At 55.4% G+C, this 13,465-nt stretch overlaps 1 protein-coding gene across 1 annotated transcript in view; it reads right to left on the bottom strand.

Annotated features, from left to right (window-relative positions):
- Positions 1-5,581: 5,581 nt before the first annotated feature.
- The window catches only part of ENPP6 (ectonucleotide pyrophosphatase/phosphodiesterase 6), a 73,026-nt gene continuing 65,142 nt past the window's right edge, over positions 5,582-13,465 (bottom strand). Inside the window, exons 7-8 of the mRNA XM_028526914.2 lie at positions 11,590-11,713; positions 5,582-7,045 (exon numbers count right to left, since the gene is read on the bottom strand). Coding sequence (XP_028382715.1) covers positions 6,840-7,045; positions 11,590-11,713 — 330 coding nt within the window. The 3' untranslated portion in view covers positions 5,582-6,839. The remainder of the gene's footprint in view (positions 7,046-11,589; positions 11,714-13,465) is intronic.

The raw sequence follows: 13,465 nt of genomic DNA, 5'->3' as shown, positions 1-13,465 counted from the left end.
TTTCTATAAAAACGGTACCCGCAGCCGGCTTTCCCAACCTGTCGCTTCTATGGGAAGCTCTGTCCCAACTCAGGAGACCTTCTGACTGGGGGGTCCTGGTTCACTTCGTTCATTCATTCACTCATTCATATGTTCCCCGGACAATTATCGGCTGTTGGGTGGCAGCCTTCACTGGCACTCCAGACTTTGTTTGGACACTCCAAAACCGCGGAGACACGATTTCGATTTCGGCAATTTCGGCATTCTGCCTTGCTTGTAGCCTTGTCAGAGACACTTGAAAACAAATGATCACGATGCAGTGCAACTTGCTTTGCACTGAATGCAACATTAAAGGATCTGAAAGTTCTCACAGGGAATCCAGGCTATGAAGGAGAAGTAAAAGTTGGCTGGACACGGGGTGGGCTGGGGCACCCTGGACGCAGGGGCCGTGGAAGAGAGCAGGGCACGGCCGTGGAGGGGTGTCAGCTGGGAAACTGGGTACAGCACACTGGGACCTGGGGGCAGAGGGGGGGCAACCCGCAGACCTGGGTTGGGGGCAGAATCTGGACCTCAACTCTGCAGTGATGAGAGACGAGGGTGGTTCTCAGCCAGCTGAGCCATGTGGCCGTCCTGGCTTTGCTGTGAGATCATGATACAGGCGAAGGGCAGAAAGTGGAGGGCGGGCGTCCAACAGCCAGGAGCAAGGTCCCAAAGGCAGTGGTGGAGGAGGTGCCACCGGGCCCATGAGCAGGTGCCTTTCCTGCTCCCAGCCCCTCTGCTCGAGAGCGGGTGCCCTCTCCCACGGGGCGACTCCGTGTTCTCTGATGTGACGTTGTCTCCATGCACTGCCTGTGGCAAGCCGAACGTTTCATCCCACGGAAAGGAGAATTCAGTTCTGCTCAAAAGTGGAGCGATGAGATGGCCACCCTGGCAGTGTTGTGAGGGGCCACTGTGCTTTCCTCCCCTGTGTGCCCCCCACCACAGTGCGGGGGTGGGTAGGAAGGAGGAGCCCCCTGAACAAGTGGGTGGGTATGTATATCCGTTTCCGGTGGCTGCTCTGATAAGCTGGGTGGCTTAAAACAACAGAAACATGTTTTCTCGATGTTCTGGGAGCCAGAATTCTGAAGTCAAGGTGTCCACAGCGCTCTGCTCCTTCCAAAGGCGCTAGGGGAGGATCCTTTCTTGCCTCTTCCCACTCCCGGCGGTTGCCAGCGATCCTGATGGGTGCCTCACGCCCCTCTTACCTCCGTCATCACCTGGCCTTCCTCCTGGGCCCACACTTCCCTCTCCTCCTAAGAACCCCTGTCACTGGGGATGGGTCTGCTCTCCTCCAGGATGACCTCATCTTAATTCGGTTTTACCTGCAACCTCAGCTTCCAAATCAGGCCACCTTCATGGGGACCAGGGACCAGGACTTGGATACATCTTTTCGGAAAGGACAGTTCAGCCCACAGCAAAGGGCGTGGCATGTGCTGTGCCTCTCTCTCTGCCAGGCTGAGCCTTCTCCGGGGGGGTGTGTTCCACATGGGGCAGCCCCATACCCCCAGGTAACTGTGTTACACGACAGCATGCTCTTTTGAACAAATCGGACTCGTCCGTGTGTTCAAATCCCGGGGGGACCATTGGGTGCGGGACTCTGTTCCAGGACGTGGCGCTACCCTGGCGCTACCCAGCCAGACCCGGGCTCTGACCTCGTCTGAGACAATCTGTTGGACTGTGTTTTCAACTTGACGAGAATGTAACAAATTCCGTTGGCAGTGACATGACCCAAAAGTTTTTAATAGGAAAGAAAATGAATCATTCTTTTGTTTAGAGTTAAACTAAGACTCATAATTGGGAGAATGTTATTTCACAGAGTCATGCCTTATTTATGAGGGCTTCTGGGCAAAAACAAAGGCAAAAATGAAACAACGTTCAATATGGAGCGCACAGTGGGGCGGCCGGGGCAGCCTGAGGCCTGGGTGGGGTTGGGGCTGGAGGAAGAGACCCGGGAAGTGGGCTGCGTGGGACTCTTCTCCAAGGACCAGATTCCAGGAGGTCCTGTGTGGCCTCACTGTGGACCAGGCCAGATCGAGCCCTCCCGCATCCCCTCGGTGGCCACTGGAGCCACCACAATGGCGCTCACTAGGAGCTTGTCCTGGCCCGGTGTGTGTGCTCGGTGGCTCCAGCAATGAACCCCCCGGCAGGGACCTGGCACTCCGGAAATTAACCCTCAAACTGCTGTGGATTCGTCCTTGAGCCTTCCTTCCTGCTGACTGCAGAGCTCTTACAGGGGCAGGACCTCATAATGAGAAAGAAATGTTTGCAAACCATATATCAGAGGAGGGACTTGGATACAGAACACAGGAAGAATGGTTACAAGTCAATCATAAAAAGACAAACATTCAAGTAAAAAAACGGACAAAGGACTAGAGTAGACGGTTCCCCGGCAAGGATAGACAAATGGCCGATAGACAGACACATGGAAAGATGCTCCATGTCATGCGTCGTGAGGGAGATGCAAGTGAGAGCCACGAGGAGATGCGCACCCCACCCGGCAGGACGGCTGTCATCTGGAAGCACAGCGGGTGCTGGCGAGGGTGCGGAGAGACAAAGCCTGCTGGCAAACACCCAGAATGCTGCGGCCAACTTGGCAAACGGCCTCACGGCTCCTCAGAAGCGTGACCCGGAGTTCCCACAAGAGGCAGCCGTCCCACCCCAGGTACACTCCCAGGAGAAATGAAAATGCACCTCCGAAAAAACTCACACAAATGTTCAGAGCGGCAGCGCTCATAAGACCCCAAAAATCGGGGTGGAACAAATGTCCATTGAGTGATCAGTACACAATAAAGTGCGGTGGGTCTGTACCGTGGAATATTATTTGGGGGTGAAAAGAACACTGAGTCGCGCTGAGACCTCAAAAACATTATGCTGCGCGGGAGAAGCCGGCCGCAGAAGACAACATGTTGCACCAGTGCATTTCCGTGCACTGTCCAACAGGCACATCTGCGGAGGCAGGGCGGAGTGTGCTGGGTGCCCAGAGTTCAGTGGGAAGGACTAGGGAGTGGCCGCCAATGGGCTAATGGGCGTGGGTTTCTTCTGGGGGGTGGGGGATAAAACTGTTCTAAAATTGTAGTAATAGTTGCATAATTCTGTGGACATACTGGAGCCACTGAATTGTGGGCTTTAACTGGGAGAACTGCATGGCATATGAATTAAGTCTCCATAAAGCTGTGACACATTTAAAAAGCAAATATGCTCAGTATATTTAAAATCTAATTTTGTCATTCCTCCCTCCTCCCTCCCTCCCTCCCATCCTCCCTCCCTCCCTCCCATCCTCCCTCCCTCTTTCCCTTCCTTTCCTTCTTTCTGTCAAATGTATAAGCCTAGGGTGGAACATGTCTAGTTCATGGAATGAAGTACAGTTATCAATTAGGTGATAAGAAAAGGTAGCCAGCCAAACAGGAAGTGTTTATTTAATTTGAGGAACTAACTACAAAGAGAGAGAGAATCTGAGGTGTAAGCCAAGTCTTCTTAATGACATTTATTCCTTTTTTTTTATTCAACACATATTTACGGGACGTTTATGACCCATTGGAGGCACTGGACACGGTGCTGTTTTGTGACTTCAGCAGGACATGGAAGTGCACTAGCCTCGCGTGTGCCCGAGACCAGGTTCCCCACGTTTACAAGCAGTCTGCCACGGCAGCGCCCTCCCGTCCTTCTCGCGAGTGGTCTGTGCGTGCTGGGTTTGGTCTTTCGCAAATTGCTTACAAAGAGTAAACACACAGTCACATCGGGAAATTCCCTGATATTTACAGAAATGCAAAACACTTTGTTAGAAAATTTGTAAAATAGCTGTGTGTCTTGAACAATGAGTTTGTCTGGTAGCACCGCTGGGAATCTTAGACCCACGAGAGCTGGGCGTGGAGAAGCCCAGGTAGCCTTCCTGGCTCCTCTCTCCACCCCTGGGGTGCACAGATCTGCTTTGGTTTGAGGGGGGCCGGGGGCCAGACCCCGCTGGGGTCAGTAGCCTCAGCCAGCCCCAGGAGACACTGGTGGGTTATGGAGTTACTGGCAGGAGATTCGGCTCTACCAGGCTCAATTCAGAACCCATTTCTGCTCAGAGAGAATCCAAACCTTCCATCGGTGTGACTTGAAAATGTTTCCCCACGTGGATCCTCTCAACTCGCATCTCTGAAGGTGGGTCAGAGGATGCTTACCATCCCAGAGCATTTATGGACTGGTGTCTGGGACGGACTGGTGTCTGGGACGGACTGGTGTCTGGGACTGAACTCAATCTGATAGGGATTTCCAAGACCCCTTTAAGATGAAAGAGAGTTAGTAATGGGGGGAAAGGGAGACAACTGTAATTGAACAACAATAAAAAACTTCTTTAAAAAAAAAAAAAGCAAAGAGAGTTGGAACTCTATCATTCAGGACCCTTCGGGAGAGAAAGAATTCCCGGGCCTGTGCTCATTCACGCTGACGTCATCAGAACGTAGCTGGGTTGGGGTCTAGAGTCTATGCAGAGAGGCAGGGAAGGGGGCTCTTCTCTCCTCTTCAGTTTCGGGTCATTCCTTTCACTGGTCATCGGTGTTCGCAGGTCAGCCCCACTGAGGTCCTCTGGAGGGAGCGATGGGGCAGTAAAGTAATCCAGGAGAGGTGTCTATAGGTGTTCCATGCGGATTTTTACTCCGGTGGAACACCACCATGTAGAGAAACTAGAATTTTCCTGGGGGAAATAGTGTCACTTTAAAACAAAAATCAAAGGTGGGGGGTGGAAACTTCAGCCAAAGAAGTAAGCCACTAAAATGTATGCATTATTTTAGGCAAATTTTTTTTTCTCCATTTAAAGGCTGAATTTTCTTCATGAGTTACCAATAGTCACGGTTCCAGAGGTATCTTATACTCATCTGTTGATTCAAGAGTATCTATGGAGTCCCTGCACTCTGTCAGACGCCTGCCTGGAATGTTATTACGCAACTTGAAGACGCTAAGGACGCATGAGGGCAGAATGGAGCGGGAGGGACAAAAGCGAGGCTGTGTCCCCGGCCACACTCCTCTTCATTTGGATGACCTACTTCTCAGTGAGTCACGCGGCTATCTCTCAGGGACCTGTCCCTCACAAGGGAGGGAGGCAGGCTCCGTGTATTCCTCAGAGCGCCGTCCTTTAAGGAGAAAGGGGCCTTGGAATAACAGGTGGGCGTTTCAGCCCCCACAGCCAGTCTCGAGAGCACGCATGTGCTTGCAGCCAGATAACAGAGGCCGGTTTGCTTTCTTTCCCATGGGTCCGATGCTGCGGTTCAAAACCGTGTTCCATAAGCCCTTGGAAACCTTCTGTGAAGATAAATTCGGTGCATGTAAGCCATGACCCTTTGCTCCTGTGATCCAAGGCGTGGGGACGGCTCCCAGCCTCCTTGAGTTGGGGCTGGGCAGCAGTGCCCATTTCTCAGGGCAAACGCCCTCCGAGGGCTTCTCCGTCCTGGGGAGACTGGAGGTATTCTGTTCCTGACCAAACGTCTCACTGGCAGCTCTGCCTCGTTCAGTGCAAAGTTATTTTTAATGCAGCGATGTGTGTGCATGACTCCGATCACTTCGAAATGCAGTTATCCCACTTTTCACAAGGTCTCCTGCACCCGACTCAGACGACTGAGCTGCAAACGCTTCAGCCAGGCTCAGTGGCTCATCTCGGGGCCTGCAGAACTCCAGTCTCCGTGGGGGGCGGTACTTGGGCCACCCTGCTCCCTAATCAAATGGGCCGTGGGTTAGTGCTGGGGGTTTGGCTCCGGCACGTTCTCTCCGGCTCCCCTCCTTTTCCCTGGAATTCTGGGTCACTCAGGGGCCTACTTCGCCCCATTGCCGTTTAACAAGCAAGGCTCCGGGTCCCCGGTGCGTGAAACTCAGGCTTCACGCATCACCATTCCCAGCAGGGAGCTGAGGTCTCTGCAACACGGGCACCCGCACTCAGCCCGACATCCCCGTCTCTGGTGGGCATCCAGTGTCGCTGTTGTCGTCTACAGCGGCGTGTGCGGTGACAGAGCGGTGGTGTCCGAGTTAACCTCCGCACGGGCGGGCAGGCAGGCAGGCGGGTGGGCCAGCTGGCGGCACCCGCGGATTCCTCCGCACCCCGCAGGGCCGCTCTGGGTGGGGCTTCAGATGCGCTGTGTGAAGGCACCCAGGAGCCGGATCTACGGTAAGCGTTCCTGCTCCTCGAGGCCAGAGGGACATGCTTGGTGCATCCTGACTTTGGGAGGGGACGCATGCCCGTCACCCACCTCATTCTGAGTTCTCCAGTCCTTAGTGATTTTTGATGGATGGGTCACCCAAGCTGAGATACACCCTTGGTGGGACTTGGAATGAGATGGAGAAACTGCACGAGCTGGGTTGCAAACCGACAGCAGCCAGGCGTGCCACGGGGAAGCCCTCTGTTCGGGAAGGAAGGCACACAGTGCAGGACGGCGGCCCTGGGCCTGGAGGACTGGTCAGCTGCTGGGCGTGGCCAGGGCCCAGCCAGGCACAGCGGGGCCCAGGGCTCTCATACAGTGTCCACTTGAAGGCCACTTGCTCCCAGGCAGGCCTCTGCTCAGACAGCTCATCTGAGTCACCACACGTGGGAAAAAAAAGGAGAAAAACGACATACCCTTGAACAGATGCAGTGTGAGATGTTCCTTATCTTCAGAAAAAGAAAACTAAGTTTGGATATTTGTGTAAGGAGTGGGGACTTTTATAGAGAGAGTCCTCCAAGAATAATACATTTACAGTTTGTGTGGCCTGGACTGTGTTAATGAAGCTATCATTCAGATAGGAAATGAAACCCTTCCCACGGTGGAGGCGGAGGCCCCCGCAGCCAAGCGTCCGTCTGGGATGGAAAGGAGCCGCTACTGGAACAGCAGGAGGAGCACCGCGGCCAGCAGGAGCCCGCCGGGCGGGGCCGACGGGGCCGGGCCAGCCTGGCCCGTCAGCATGCACATCACCCTGGACCAGGACCCATTGTTGGGCAGGGGGGTGATGCCCGCCACGCGGCACATGACATTGTAGACGTCCACGGACCGGATTGGAGCAGCTCTGAAGTTGGACTTGAAATCTGAAAGGGAAAGGCAAGCAAGAGAGTTATCATAGCCACTCACCGGACAGAGCGGGGCTGAGTCCCGGGGCCCGAGGAACTGCACGCTCAGGCTGCAGGTGGCTTTGGGACCGGGAGATCAGCTCCGGTGATGGGGCGTGGCCGGGTGATCGTGCCCTCGGGAGAGTACGTGGAAGGCCACAGGTTGTGAAAGGGAGTAACTTCCTGTGGCCCGTAGAGATGAGCCGCATCAGCAAACAGACTGACCTCGCGCCTCACTTCTGCAGAGCTTGGAGCCCAGGTGCGGTCACAGAAGTTTACCCCTGACTAGGCCCTCCGAAGCCCAGTTCAAGGGCATTCTCATCTTTCAGGACACCTTCCAGCAGGGGCTGGCTGGCTGGCTGCGTGCCAATTTCGGTTGCAGAGACCCCCACCGCAACTCAAGAATGTTTCTGCATCTTCCTGCTGCGTGGAGAGCCCAAGGCTGGACAGATAGATGTAGGACTGGACGGTCTCCCCGGAGCTGGCCGGCTCAAAGCAACGGCAACGCCTTCCTGAGTACTCCTGGGAGGTCGTTTGAACCTGCTTGAGGAGCTTTCACTGTCAGACAAAGTAACTTGGCCGTGTGGGGGAAAAAGCGAATTGGCAGAGTTACAGGGCCAGGGAAGGCTCTGGGAGATCTGATGAGGAAGCGCTGTGCTTCCAGAAACCCAGAGGCTGCAGCCAACGCCAGCGGTGACGCGGGAGGTGAAGGCAGGGCTGGCCACTCACAGCACCGTAAGTCAGGGCGCTGGAGGAGGGACGTCCAACAGGAGAGCACCCACTCCGCCCCCACTGGAGGCAGTGAGATGCCGACTGCAGAGTGCCTGTCTGCTGCTCAGTCATTGGAAGAGCTTGGCGATCGTGTCCATAAGCAGTTTCCCTTTTAGGCCCCAAACTAGGCCTTCCCACAAAATACCTGAAGCTACACTGAGGCTGAATTGAGAAGGGAAATTGTCTGTCTATCAGTAAAGCCCATGGATGAGCTTTCAGTCCGTGTAAGAGTTTTGAAGGACATGGGTGGTTTGGGGGCTGTGACCTTTGTCATGGCTTTGCTGAAAGGGTCGCATAGGCTTTATTGAAAAAGCAAACAGACTCCGCAGCAGCGCCATCCAGAGGGCCAGCACCGCACTCTGCTCTGGTGTCAGCCCCGGACGCACAAGGTTGGAAGGAAGTCACACGCAGAGAACTCAGCCGTAGAGCACAGCAGAGCCAGGGCAGGCGATGGCTCTTGCTCGCTCTGCAGATTTAAAATGGAATTCGGAGCAACGAGGGTCATGGGTGTGCAATCAGCCTGCAAGCCTCACCAGCTGGGCCACCTCAGGAGACAGACAGGGATATGGCACCCAGGAATCATAGCTGCAGTCACGTCATATGTGCTCAGAAAATGGTAGCTAGCATTCTTCTAGCATTGTGAGCAGGCATGGAGGATAAATGCCCAGCAAAAGCAAGCGGTGGATGGAATATCCACCATAAACTCTCAGGAGAATTAATTTTACTCTAGAGGCAGGGATGATAAGGGTCGGCATCACCTCAGGGTAAAATTAGTTTTTTAAAAAAAAATCCAGAACCTCCTAGGAGAGGAGGATTAGGGCCACCCCAGGGGGGCCCCCCCTCTTCATAGCAAGGCAAATGGCACGCTTGGGCCAAGATGGTGGTTGTCCGTCCCCAGAGGTGAACCAGCTGCAGCCTGAGGAATCAATGGAAAGGTTGCCCTGGTGACAGGAAAGCAAGTCCCCTCCATCCTTCCAACTCGCCATGAACTTGAATGTGGTCGTCCTGCTTCCCCATCACATGGTGACATGGTGGTCCTGTCCTTGTCGGGCATGTGGGTGGGGGAGGGTGGGTGGGGGAGTGTGGGAGGTAGACAGTAGTAAACCCAAGATACCCTTCCCCAGCTGTCCAAACACCCCTTCTTTAACGCTTGGGCGAAGTGTTGAGATAAACTCTGCAGAAGACCATCTTTGTACGTTCAAAGAGCAAAATCAAATCCTGTGCACGTCTGCAGGAAGCGGAGTTGAGTTTTCTTTCCCATTCCACCTGGCTCGTGGCTTCTTATTCCCCAGGACTGGGACTTTGGGCTCAGGGCAGACATGATCCAGGCTGGAGTGGGAGCTTCTAGAAAACTCCTGAATAGCAGAACAAGGCCTGATCCGATCTGGGAGGACTCCGCCAAACTCTGCCCAGTTCCAAATGGCATTTGGAACCTGTACCGGGAATCCAAGTTATTCCCATGGGTTTTACATTTTGCAGATGTTAAAACCATTTCTCTTAAAGCGTGAAGGTTCTGCAGCCTCCCGCGGTGCCCAGTCCCCCGAGCTGCTGGCTGAGCGAGGCTCGCTGGCCCGCACACAGCTCACCCGGCCACGCTCCTGCTGTCTCTTCGGGAGTGTGGAGTTCTCCCTGGCAGGATTAGGTTGTTCACATTAGAAACTGTTTCAGCAAAGCCATGACAAAGGTCACAGCCCCCAAACTACCCATGTCCTAAGGCAGAGAGAGGCTGCCTTCCAGAATTGGTCCCCTTTCCCTTGGCCGGGCCAGACTCACTCACTCCTAAGACAGTCTGAGTGCAGCCACAGCGCTGCCCAGCTTCCTCCCTCGGCGAGAGGCACGTACAGTTAACTGGGAGGGATGCACCTTTATCTCCGAGTGCGGCTCGATCGCTATGAACGGCCTTGCTCTTAAATGTCCCTCCGAGTAAACAGCCAGTGTGTGAAGCTGTTCGATCCCCCGTGAGGACCGGAGCCAGGAACGTGACGTTTGGCGGGAGGCTCCCAGGGCTCAGTCTGCCTGGAAACACTTTTGCAATGAGCCCAGTCCGTTTTCATCAGGGGTCGCCTTGCTGTCTGTAAAGGACTCAGGCTTTGAGTTTTAAAGGAGCCCACGACGGAGGCCCTGGCTAATGGACAACATCTCCCCGCCGAGGTGAACTCCGAGTTGACTCGGCTTGGGGAATTCGGTTTGAACTTATTGGGGATTTGCTTCTGCTTTCAGAAGAGGCCCGAGACACTGGCTCATAAACACTCCTGTAGCTGACAACTGTTTTGCATTCACAATCTTTTTCTCTCTCCGGGGACGCAGAAGGTGATGCTTTTGAACGGGAGCCCAGCTGTCTGGTGCTCCCCCGTACAAAGGCCGTGGCCCTGGAGTGTCTCCAACCTAATCTAGCGGGTCGACCTCCACCAAGTCCGCAGGGTGTCATCACTCACCCACTCCGCCCGGAGCTCCGCCGAGCCGACGGGCCGGCTGACGGGCAGCACCTGACAGCTGTTACTGGTTGACAGCGATGTGCTGGACACCCTCTGTGCTCCCCCCTCCGGCCAAGTCCTGAACCCAGCCAGGGCTCTGGAAGTGTTTGCTGCTACTGTTGTCTGCGGCTTCCCTCGGGACTGGGAACTTGAACCACAAGCGGGAAAGGATTTGGACCGCTGTGTTTCCTACGCTCAGGGTCCCAGAGGCTCCCATGGAGGGTGCAGAAATGGACACCTGGTAGTTCTCAGCCGCTATTTTGTCGTAAGCAGCGTGACCCACGGCAGGTGGGTTGATGTATACCTTTGTCTTGCTACATCCAGAAGAAGAGCAAGGCTTCTAGGTCCAATGTCTAACTTAGCATTTGGAAGAAAAGCGGGGATTTCATGGGCTGAAGCATTTTGATGACATCCAGGTAAAGGCTTTGGAGCGTGGGTGTCAGGGCCAGATTATGACATGTAGCCAGGGGGGCAGACAGTAGTGAGAAAGAAGAGTGGCTCGTGGACCCGTCAACTGATGAGTAATGGCTGTCGCATGCTTTTGACTCTAATTTTTTTTTTGTAAGAAGAGGGTATTTGGGTAGTTGTATGATCTTCAGAGTGTTCGATAAACTTTTCCAAAACGTGAATGTTTAGCTCTCTAAATGATTAAAGCAAATGCCCAAATAGGCCACCTTTGTCCCCTGCTCCCTTCCAGCCCTAGGGATTCACCCGGCCAGAGAAGGCCCAGTCAATCTTTCATCCCAGGCATCCCTCGTCTTTCTGGCTGATTCTCAGAGTCGCTCTCCAGGTCATTTCCTAGCCACCCCTGAGCGCATCCCGGCTTCTGGTCGGGCCCTGGACCGTGCAGCCCGGCCCCACGGGGCGGGTGCTCTGCACAGGGAGGAACTGTGTGTGGGAGGGGCAGACCCCGGGATGCCACCCCGTCCACACTGGACCTGGGGCTGTCAGCAGCCGGGTGTCCGGTCAGCTCTCCTGGACCTCCGATGGCTGTGAAACCCATTTTGAGGAATTAAGTAAAAGATGAATCACGAACATGTGGAAGACATTTTCTTCGCTGCACTCAAGATTTCACATTTACAAGGAAAACTATTTGGCCACATGTGCCAAACCCGAGAAGCATCTGAAAGCGAGCCAGCGCGAGGCGTCTCCCGGAGACCGGCTGGGCCAGCTCAGTGCTGCTCAGAGAGAAAGCGGCCCAGCTTCCCTGCACACGCTGAGCCCCCGGGAACCCCTGGGAGTGGGTGGCCAGGGGACTCCCGCCCTTCCCTCACCTACCAGGTCCGAAGGCCAGGAAGATGCCACGCATGTCCCGGAGCTCGTTGTCGTAGCCGTGCCACCCGCGCTGCCAGCCGCCCCGCTGGCCCGTGCTGTTCATCCAGAATGGGAGCAGCTCCCGGCTCTGCGACCAAGCAAGGTGGTTACTCGCGCCGCGTCCTGACAACTGTCATCAGGGGGCAGCTGGTCCAAACCACCTCCCAGCGTGGGGACAACGCCCTTCTCTCTCAGCCCTGGGGTCCTCTCTTCCTACTCCAGGAGCTCGGACCCCTCCAGGCAGCCCATCCCGCCGCCAGGGAGCTCTGGTTAGGAAGGCGTTTTCTCACTCGGAGCTGCGCGGCACCTGTGCCTCCCAGTGGGCTTTAGAACCACTAAATACAGCAGGTTCGAGACAGACCGGCCGTAAAGTGTTTCTGTGGCGTCATGGAAAATGTGTTTGGCCTTTGTCCCAGGTTCCTGGTATGGACTCCCTGCACCTTTGGAATGTCCTGGGCGACAGGAGTGCCTTTGTTATTCCTAAGGGACCTTTTCCTCCCACCTGGGCTCATGCTAATTGGATGACTTGGGGGGGGTCTGAGGGAGGGGCTGGATAGCTTCAGGAAGGAGGCTGGTCCCTCTTGGGGGGTGAGAGGGGCAGAACTTTCAGCCTATCTCCTGACCCCTGACCTCTAAGAATGAGCTCAGCCATGTGGCCAGTGGTCGAATCACCCCAGCCTACACAACAAAACCCCATGTCAAGCCCGGGAACCACACCGCCAGGGAGTCTCGGGACGGATGGGCACAGCTGTGTGCTGGGGTGGGGTGGGGTGGGGCTTACCCAAAAGGAACGGGACACTCTGCACTCCCCCACCCCCATGTGTCTCTTCCCTGTGGCCGTACCTCAGTCGTAGCCTTTACAATGAAACGGACATCATGAGCACAGCACCTCTCTGAGTTCTGAGATGCACTGAACCTGCAGAGGGTGGTGAGACCCTCCAACTATAGCCACGTCAGATCCGAGTGTGGGGAGGCTGGGGACCCACACTGTGGCTGTCATGTGAAAGGGCACACTCTTGTGGGACTGAGCCCCTGAACACACGGCGGGGGGCGGGGGGAGGCATGCTGCTCTAACTCGGGGCAGTCAGTGTCATCACTGAACTGCCCTGCAGGACACCTGAGCCCTGTCAGAATTACTGGGAAAGCTGCAGCTAATGTCATCATCTTGTGTCGCTAGCAGAGCCCCTGAAGCCCAGAGGTAGCCCACCCTGCCTACGGGGTGCTCCTTCCCCCATCTGTGCCACCCGTCCTTCCTTCTTCTGGCCCCCCACTCCCACCCCACAGCCCCTCGGAACACGTCTGCCCCCCTCTCCACGTGGTCAGATGTTTGAAGATGACACGCAGGTTCCTCTCATCCAGGTCTTGTAGTTCCACACTCCCTTCAGCCGTCCTTCGTCTGGGGGGACCCAGGGCCATCACTCCCCTGACGCCCTTCCTCCCTTCCGAACTCTACTCTCTGCTCTTAGACTGCAGCTGCTTGCTCGGGGGACAGAAGGCTGAAGGGTGAGTCCTGAGGAGGCTGTGGCCAGGCGGACACACCGAGCCCTTCGTGGCAGGCTGAGCATTCCCTCCTGCCGGTCCGGGCGTCCCCTCACTAAGCAGGTGTGATGTCACAGACAGTGCAGACACAGGCGGTAGAACAGCTGGTTGTGATGAATGAGCAGAAGCAAAACAGCGAAGTACCGCCCGGCCGCAGGTTGGCTCACGGACCTGTAACAGTCCGAGTGGTCGGTGGGCTGCACAGTTCACCAAGAGCTGACCCTGACATTCACCTAATCGTCACAGCGTGCCTCCTCTGCAGTTGAAGAAACCAAGGCACAGAGAGGTGGACTGGGACTCA

Source organism: Phyllostomus discolor, chromosome 11 (assembly GCF_004126475.2).
Source record: "Phyllostomus discolor isolate MPI-MPIP mPhyDis1 chromosome 11, mPhyDis1.pri.v3, whole genome shotgun sequence".
Classification (NCBI taxonomy): domain Eukaryota; kingdom Metazoa; phylum Chordata; class Mammalia; order Chiroptera; family Phyllostomidae; genus Phyllostomus; species Phyllostomus discolor.
Note: the sequence above shows the minus strand (reverse complement) of the source record. Positions and strands in the feature narration are given on the sequence as shown.